We start from the raw sequence: 10,166 nt of genomic DNA, 5'->3' as shown, positions 1-10,166 counted from the left end.
TTTGCCATGACATATGACATAAGAAAGTCTATATCGCCTAGCACTGTCGGTATATATATTCATAATCAATCAGTTGTGAGCTATACGTGGCTTCTATATTCTATATAATAAAGTATATCAAGTATATGCCTATGATTTGTGTGTGGCTATAACAGTTGACCTTATATGCAAATATGCAGCTAAACTTAATCTTGCAGAACACTTGAATATATGGACACCCAAAGTATTCCTTATCTTGTAAATTGACATTGCATAAATTCATATACAACATCATTCTGTATTACGTATATACATAATCAGATTGTCCAATCACCTGCAAGAAATTTTGACAGATGGTCAATAACCAAGCAATGTGTACATGTGCAAGCTAATTATGTTTTACAAGATAATTAATGATCTCATTATTGTCCCATCTATATATCGTTAACTCCAATGTCCACATCCACCAGGGGTCACTCTCAACATTTTAGAACACCATATTCCAGGATTAACACTTACCTTTTTCTCCTTCTTGCCTTCAACTATTAAATTATGGAACAATCTCTCAGAAAACATAGTCAACCATACAGCCATCTTTGAACAATTTTAAAGAATTATTGTATAGTTACTTATTAGATGTAGATTTAGTATTAAGTGATCACTTTGTATCTGTGTGTTGTCATGCTCTGTAGAGTTTCTACACAGCGATTAAATAAAGAAATAAATAAATACCGAGAAGCAGCAAAATGTTCTCATCAGGTATATCCTTGTGTGGGCTACACATGGACTACTATTTGAGGTGTAGTCCTTAACAAAGTAAATACACAAGCAATGTGTACATGTGTAGCCCACACAAGGATATACCTGATGAGAACATTTTGCTGCTTCTCAGTATTTATTTATTTATTTATTTGTCACTGTGTAGAAATTCTACAGAGCATGACACACTGTTATAAAGTGATCACTTAATACTAAATCTACATCTAAAATAAGTAACTATACAATAATTCTTTAAAATAGTTCAAAGATGGCTGGTTGACTATGTTTTCTGAGAGATTGTTCCATAATTTAATAGTTGAAGGCAAGAAGGAGAAAAGGTAAGTGTTAATCCTGGAATATGGTGTTCTAAAACGTTGAGAGTGACCCCTGGTGGATGTGGACATTGGAGTTAATGATATAGATAGGACAATAATGAGATCATTAATTATCTTGTAAAACATAATTAGCTTGAAGTAGGTACGAGGTGAATCAAGAGAAGGCCAATTAAGTGAGTTAATTATAGCAGTAACACTGTATCTCCAAGAGTAGTCGTTCATTGTGTAACGTGCTCCAGTATGTCGTATCTTTTTTATTGCAGATATATCTACTTGTGAGTGAGGCGCCCATATTAGAGTGCATATTCAAGGATAGGCTTGATGCGTTACAAAGGTTTTGCAACAGTTGGATTTAATGTGTCTTGTTGATATTTCTTCTAATAAAAGCTTGAGCAGCATTGGCTTGAGATGTCATCAAGGATATTCCTGATGAAGACATTTTGAAACACAGGACAATTTTTTGATAAAGTATAGTGTGATGCAGTGCAAATCTCCTTATTATGAAATGTTATGTATCTGTTTACTCTATGCATGCAGTATATCAGTTTGGTGAGTGGGTGTGGTCACATAAAAAAATTCTACTTGCAGTGCTCATAAAACTTATAAACACACACAGTTCAGACATTGTGATCCAAATAGTTCTCTCACAGTTAGTGTATGATGAAGGAACTATGCATATGATATATCATTATTTTGTTCCTAAAATGTGATGCGACATCCTCAGGTTAATCCAAACATACAGCTGTTCATGCAGACACAATGTAGCACACACGCACATTTCTATGGTGTTAGCTACATCCATCTGTGACTAATGTATATTGATTTTGCTGCCATGCATGCATACTGTTCTATTAAAAGTGTGCTAACTCACCTAACAAACCCCAATATAGCTAGCTAGTATACCCCAAGCAGAAATTGTAGGAACATATAGCCACCTATAGATTGTGAGATGTTGTATCAATAGCTGAGCACTTTATTGACTGCCTGTTTGGTTGATAGAATAGCAAACATGTATTTTTTTTTGTATAAATCTCCTTAATATCCAGCCATCACTGGAGTCAGTACATGAAATGATGCTAGTAATAGTAAAATATCCAACCTCTTAGTCATGTAGCTAATTTACTAGCTCAGCTATATAATTGGAGTTGGTGTAGTGCTGCTAAAATGCAGTCAGCTATGTTGGTTTATCTATCAAACTTTGAAATAAATTTTGCATTTTCTATTTGTTGCATCACTGTCACTGAATTACAATATTGTGTGAGTGACATAATAATTATTATTCAGAATGAAGCCAGCTTTTCTGTCGAATTTTATTAGCCTCAAAATCTGCTCAGCAACATCCTGTGCAGCCTGTGTGGATCATTTTCACAATGGCTAAGGAAACATCATAAATTTTTAGTTTTGGGGAAGTTCATAATGATTAATGAAATGATTTGTTTTGGTGACTCTTCCTAAAGATGTACTCAAGCCCATTACTGAATAGTAATAGCTATATATCCTGTATGAAGGCAGCTACATTTAGTTACCACAAAATAGCTTGATATAAACGCTATATATATAATATTATATAGTCATATTAAGTCTATTGGATGGTATAGGCTGTGGAGAGACCATGCATGAAATGATAAAACACAGGACAAGTAACTATGGCAATATGTTAAACACCTCATTTACAATCTTGTTAGCAAGTGTTACAGAGTAACTTACACATATATGAAATACTTTGTGTTGCAAATGTTTCAATTTCTAGCTATGCAACCTTAAAACTATATATGTTAGCTCCACGTTATCAATACTATAAATGTCAGTGTGAATGTTTTGTAGTTCTTTGAATCCTTATACAAAATAAAGTCTTGTAACTGTAAGGGTAGATTACAAGATCCTTCTAAATTCTACATAGCTACGTAGTTTTGTAGTTGATCTAAAAATGCATATAATTCTCGTTAACCACTGTAATCACATATAACATGTAGTCAGTATTGCCTGACCGCCTATATAGCTTATTAGAGTGATATCTACCTACAACTGCCACTATACTGAGCCTACAGTGGCAAGTAATAGCCGTTATAGTAGTAACCATGCATATCACGTATTAATTTATATTTTTACAGTGTAAAAAAAAAAACATTGTTTCCTGGATCCCCTGGCTCTAAATTGGATGGAAAGAAACAATGTACAACAAGACCTTTGTGTCCATCTGGTACTTATACCAGCGTATAATAATAATATGTATTTGACTTATTGATTGGACAATATAGTTGCAGATATTCTGCTTGAATGCAACTATTGTTAAACTTAGCAATTTACAGGCAGTATATATTCAGTGAGGAGATGCAAAAACTGTGTTAGACAAAGTTAGTATACACAGATTTTTATTGCAGAGCTCACCTAAGTTCTGCTGGTTAGATTTCATTGGTGGTATAATGCGTAGTATAATAATAATATCTAATAATCACAGATGGAGTATGCATATCTGGTGAAGTTTTGAGTGATCAAAATTCCATGCAGTAATGGCAAACTATGAAATATTATATACCTTGAGTTTCAGGTTTCAGAGGTGAATGATACTAGCTGGTAGCATTCAGGAAAAAAACATTTTATACCTTGTTGCATAAATTAAGTGTATAGACACACTTCTACACTATATCATTGTATGGGTATTGCAAGATTTTTATAATGTTGAAATCATTACACATGCATACACACACATTTATAGTGAAGATAAAAAAGAATATATAAGATTTATATCATGCATGAATGGATACATGAGATTTTCATTAAAACTATTCTAAAAATTTAAGTGTTTATAAACAGATGAAACAAGTACATTATATGTACTTTTCAAATGAAAATTATACTAGCTACTATTTGGTAGTTGTGAATTAAAAATAAAAATAATAAGTAAAATAAATAAGCTAAAAACAGATGAAAAAAGCGGCTACTTTGATATTCACTTTTGAATAATGAATGAAGGAAGTGTGCAGTTAGTTTGGCCCTCGACAGTTTCCACATCAGTTTGGGCCTGATCATTGCAAGGACGAACCAAGCACTTCATCCCAGTACAGTCTAAAAAGTGTCCATTGGGTACATACTCCAGCTGAACTATATCATATGTCTGGACAATATCACCAGTCTTCTTTCCTTCAGATGTGATACGGAATACATGATTAGAACACTCCTCAGCTCCATTGCTTCCTTCCTCATCTTGTTGAACACATTGTGTGGTGCTACAGAATCCTCCCTCACTGCTACAGTCAAGAAATTTGTTTGGCTTTCCTTCTAGTATGATGGTGTCACCGACTTTGACCTTGTCACTCTGTTCCCTGTTGATTGTAGTATGGATTGTAAACTGGTGATGAGTACACATTAAATTGTTGAAACTGTTTATCTTGCTTTCATCAAAACCAGCATCACAGGATTTCTTGGAGCACTTGCCAAGTACACAAGTCACCCAGGTACCATCATCAACAAGCCCCAGGGAAATCTTGTTTTCTAAAGACGGGAAAAATCAGTTATGTAATTGCTTCCTTTTGTGCAAAAGAACTGGTACCAATTGTATCAACAGAATCAGTACAAATTTTGTTGGTGGTTGTGTCTTACCTATCTTAATGTTCTTCTTCCTGATGGTATCTTCTTCACTTGGTGACAACAGTTCACAAAGAGAAGGTATTGACATTTCTGGACATTTGTACAATTTGTTGGCCTGTTCTATGTCCTTGCTGCTAATGGTTATTCTTTGTCCAACATCTAGTCCTGCATCTCTTAGACATTTGGGAAGGTTTTTTTTCACTTCAAAAACATCACGATTCCTCTGTTTTGCAAAAGCATCCTTGCCATAATGCATCACACTGGCATAGTCATATCCAACTCCAAAATCTTGCAGGAAAGGAGCATCAATCGGTTTATAACTATTATTGGCTGCTTTGCTATCAACAAGATTGTCATAGTTCATTTCAATGTATTCATCCCTGTCATATCTTTGATGTTCGTGGTGGAATCCAATTACATGCCCCAACTCATGCATGGCATTGCCTGGAGTACTACAGCGTTCAGACAGATAAACTTCATACGATCTTTTATTCCACATTCCAACACCTGAATGGCATCCACTGTATGGGAGAAACATAATTAATATCTAATACTAAATAATCATTATAGGGGCACTCACGATGTATGATTGGTAAGTATAACATAGGAATGCTCATCAGTACGCTTCACAAACTTTATGCAAGTGTACTTCTGCCATATCCTCATTGCTTTGATGAAGGATTTCTCATACTGAGTGCCTATGGGAATAAAATAAGATTTGTATGCAGTAACAATATGTATATTATAGTAACATTAAATACCATTGGAACATTTCAAAGTCACAGTAAGATTATGTGTAGTAGCTATAACCCACTGCAACGTAGCTAGCCCATGCTTATTGACTGTGATACATTGCATGTGAAGGTACATATATAATACTTACCAATTATTTTAGGATCCATCACATATGGAATCATGCCATCAGTCCAAGGTTTTGGTAGGTCATTATGATCTAGATTAGCTATGACTGCTCTCCTTCCATTGAAATTTTTAGCTTCTTTGAGAAGGCGTTCCTGCTCTTCATTTAGGATGATGTCTGCTAACTCACTTTTACCACCTATACATAAATGAAAAACTGAAGTCATGATGTTGCCGGGATACTTTGCTAGCTACTATGCAGCTGGTAGTTATCAATGTGTACCCTAATATGAATTGTGCTATACTACAAACACATAGAACACTGTAACTAGTTATGCCAAAAATACACATGCATTAATTAATTTGCTTTACATGCTTGTGGCTACCTATAGCTAGACTCAATGATGTAGCATGAACAGCAACTAACTATAGCTATATAGCTACAACAGCTAACTACATCTAACTACAAGTACTTTATGAGGGTGAACAAAGGGCATGCATATAGAGCTATAACTATATATGGGCATGGAATATTATGCATGCATAGCTTTATATAGCTACATATATTCGTGGAACATATATAGCTATACACAGCTTAACTATAGTATACATACAGCTATATATAACCATGCACTCATTATAGTGCCTATATATACGTATCTGTGTATATAAGTTATATATTAATAGGGCCCATGCATGAGGTACGTATATAACTGTGACATGAAATCCATTTCACCTTGATTATTGTGGTGGTCTACTCGTCGCTTAGCTGGAATAGCTCTTCCCACTACTAATAGTGATAAACTGCACAAACAACTTGCTAATACTATCCACTTCATATCTACGTATATAGCTACGTATCTGTATGTATAGAAATTTACTCACCTATAAAGCTCAATTATTAATCTGGGTTAGGGCAACCTTTTTATACTGAACGCAGACCTATGATTGCTACACGACACTGAATCTCGGCACCCCGGTAGCCATGCATACACCAACGTAAAGAAGCCATTCACTTGGAATGTGACTGCAGTGTATAGCTTCTCTGTAGCCAGACCGCTTTTTTCCTTTCCCCCTCCCGCACATAAAAGGAAAACTGCTGTTTGCCAAGGATCGAGAGACTGTATCTCTGTAGTTATCTAATTCCTCTTCTCAAGAATAATTGCTGACATGTTGCTACTGAACTACAAGTTTTTGTTGTATGCATGCACACTCAAATCTATAGGGGTTACCTTTAAACGGAACTTTTGGGTGAAAAATGCAAAACAATTCAATCTCAGAATTCACAATTTTATGAGGGGCATGTCACTGCTTATGCTAAAGAGTTGAGAGGTGGAGCTATGTACTCATATCTCAATGTTTGAAATTTTTCCTGGTGGTAGCTATATGTCCCCAGACCCCCAGAATAGCATCCATGCATGCTGTATGCTTTTAATAAAAATAATACAGAATGTGACTGCTCTATTAGAGTAGTCGAGTGCTCTAGAGTATTGACTGTTCTATTAGAGTATTTTATACTCTGAACTTTTGTAAAAATTAATGCAAAATTGTGTGAATATGCTTGACCAGTTTCTCACTGTAAAAATTAAGTAGTAATACTGTGGCAAATAGTGAATGTCACTGCACATTGTAGTGACCGTCACTAAGAATTTCCAGTGACGTTCACTATTTGCCACATATTTTTTACAGCAAAATAGCTACAAACTGCAAAAGAGGTTCAGTATACTATGGCACTTAAGAGAGTCAACATTATTATTCATTGCTTGACATGCAATATAATAATAATCATGTAACCCTGCATGGTCTTAAGAAATGTTAACTCTCTTGAGAAAAAAAATCCACTTTTGCTGTTTTTCAGGACCTAGCTATGTAAATCTGCCTATTGTGTAGACGTCAGTTAACGCAGCCACAAAAAGATATGTATTTAGTCCAATATATGTTGTATGGTAAACACTTTGTACAGGATCTTCCTTCTGTCCAGTGCCCAACTGGTAAAGCAGATAACAATAATTTGACTTTATATAAAATGCTCTATTTTCACAGCTGACGCAACTAAAAATTCATTGATGCATGGATAGCAAAATTTAAGTGTCCATTAAAATGTAAGCTATACACACATGTATTTAGTATCCTACATAATGGTAGCTTGTACTATGTGACACAGCTGAGCCCCATCCATGCCTTTAAGCTCTCATAGTATTTTAATGTATTTTGTACTGAGGTGTTCATCAAGTGATATATTCAGGTAGTAAAGGGCCCACAAATATTGACGGGTATAAACTAAAAATTTGACTGAAAAAAAAAAGTATTATATGTAAGTAAGTACTGAGCTATAGTTCTCAAATAATTCTACCGTTCCAGTCTGCAATATGCATATAGCTAGACCATTGAGAGTCTAGTGAATTAAAAGTAGCTATAGCTATACATACTGTAATTGCCTGCAACAATTTTCGCTCCTGAAATATGTACCTTTGAATGTTTTTTTTTACAGCACCATGCATGCATGCATAACTAACTTGTTATTTTCCTTATGTAATCACCTGGAGTTTATACACACAATTTAGTTAACTTTGGGGAACTTGTGATATTAGCACCCACTAGCACTTGCACTCAGAAGAACTACATGATGTACCAACTCCCCTAACATGCTATAACCAGCTTCCTCCAGAGAACAAGGGGTTATAAGCTAGGATTACAGATAGGGAAAACCATTAATATTATTAAGTAGCCCTTGGAGTGCTAAAGTTGTAAGTTTTGCCTTAATCATTCAGACACTTACGTCATGACACACTCGCTTACTTAAGGTCAATTAAATTTAAACATTTTAACGCTGGTATGAGAAATTCTATTACAAGGAATCCTGTCTCATAGGCCAACATTGCTGTTTAATAAGGTCAACTATTTTAAGGTCTTCAACAGATATAGACTTATAGCATTTGATCCATAAGACAGTCTTCTTAAGGCATGCTAGCTGAGTCACCACATTATGCACCTTTGTTTCATTATTTTAGTTCTCAAATTTAAATTGATAATTCAGCCAAACAAATAGAATCAAATTTGTAGCTCCTCACTGATAAATAGCAGCACATCTGTTACTAAAATTATGCTCAGTGCAAGAGGATACCATTAAAGGATGACTATATATGCTCTACAGTCATTGCCAGTCAAAGCAGTTAACCTTGATGATGCACATGCAAGCAACTATTGAGATAAATACCACTTTGTTTAACTACCTCCAGTTTAGGGATCAAGTTTGGTATCACTGCACACCATGTTTGCAATTATTTACATTGTGTGTTCCTTAAACAAAACAGGATAAGATTTAAGCTTATCCTCATTTCTTATTGAAAAAACACTAAAGCACTACACCACCATCTATAATTGTCTGTTGGTGCACAGTTATGTGTGAAGGGGATGTAGGAAGCCAACAACCAAATCAGAACTGCAGGTAGACCAAAGTTGGTTCAGCAGGAACTCCATGCAACTGAAGGGAACAACATCACATTAAGGTTTCAAGTAGAGCAGCGTATACATACTCCCTTATGTATATTATCAAATTAGCAGATACAGTGGAACCTTATTTTAAGAACATGTGTAAAGCAGTTTACAATTAACTATAAAGGACAGTTTCTGAGGTCCATGTTTATAGACCTCTACCAATACAATTTTACCTCTGAAAAAGAACAATCTTCTTATAGCAGTAAAATTGATCAAATTAGTTGGTAACAGTATCCATTACATAGAGGTTCCATCACGGCATGCATGATTTCTTGGCCAGGCTTTATATATATATATATATATATATATAAACAGTACTATTAATTAACAATTTTAATGTTAGCTCCAAGATTCAACATAGCTAATCCTTATTAGCTACTGTGGTAATAATTACATTGTTGAGGGTACAAATATAAAAGTCCCAACAGGTATATATATAGAGTGAAGTTCAGCTCTTCGAATTATTGGAAGCCTCAAAGATCTTCTCAACAAGACTCTGTGGTGCCAAAACATGGTTGCATGATGTGTAGAATCACAGGAAGAAATATTAAAAGAGAAACCATTGTACGACAGTCTCCAAGTATCACTACAAGTGCCCTGAACACTTGGAGTAGCTATATAAATCATCTATAACCCATTGCTATTCAATTAACAGGAAGTGTAATTAACTTATTGAGATAGACAAAACCTTACTAGCTATACAGCCGCACAGTACCAATTCACACTCCAGTGGTGCACAAAATTTACAAGACAGACAGTAATTCCTAAGGAAGCATCTAACATTGTTGTGTAAGGTATTGCATATTCAAAAGGCAGACAACCCAGTGGTGCGATAAATTCTCCTTGGCAATGCTACAATATAATCCAACAGACATGTGTAGGTTTGACTGAACGGTTGACTATCCCTTTATGGAGCACCTAATATGCAGACATCGCACATTTCTGAACGTTAACGTGCCAGTTGGTTTGGTAACAGAAACAGTACAAGTTCATAATACATCAGGTTACTTGAGCTGTGATCATACCGCAGCTAGTTAGAATACTGTCAGAATGTACACGTGTTACGTGACTACCAGTCCACACATCACACACACGCAGATACTACTCCAGCGTCTTTCAATGTACCAAACATTAACACGCCCACTCAGG

The 10,166-nt window shown here is 35.2% G+C and overlaps 1 protein-coding gene across 2 annotated transcripts; it reads right to left on the bottom strand.

Moving 5' to 3' along the window:
• Nucleotides 1–3,739: 3,739 nt before the first annotated feature.
• LOC136259807 (high choriolytic enzyme 1-like) lies at nucleotides 3,740–10,152 on the bottom strand. Of its 2 annotated transcripts, none has more exons than XM_066053354.1 (5): nucleotides 6,256–6,536; nucleotides 5,545–5,718; nucleotides 5,242–5,359; nucleotides 4,674–5,182; nucleotides 3,740–4,565 (listed from the first exon to the last, which is right to left on the bottom strand). In XM_066053354.1, the coding sequence occupies exons 1-5, from the start codon at nucleotides 6,356–6,358 to the stop codon at nucleotides 4,024–4,026; spliced, it is 1,446 nt and encodes a 481-aa protein (XP_065909426.1). In that variant the 5' UTR covers nucleotides 6,359–6,536; the 3' UTR covers nucleotides 3,740–4,023. The 2 variants fall into 2 exon arrangements, with proteins under 2 accessions (XP_065909426.1, XP_065909427.1); XM_066053355.1 differs by lacking the exon at nucleotides 6,256–6,536 and adding an exon at nucleotides 10,043–10,152 and having other exon boundaries at nucleotides 3,741–4,565.
• Between the last annotated feature and the right edge of the window lie 14 nt (nucleotides 10,153–10,166).

This window comes from Dysidea avara, chromosome 7 (assembly GCF_963678975.1).
Source record: "Dysidea avara chromosome 7, odDysAvar1.4, whole genome shotgun sequence".
Classification (NCBI taxonomy): Eukaryota; Metazoa; Porifera; class Demospongiae; order Dictyoceratida; family Dysideidae; genus Dysidea; species Dysidea avara.
This window is presented reverse-complemented; position numbering and strand designations above follow the sequence as displayed.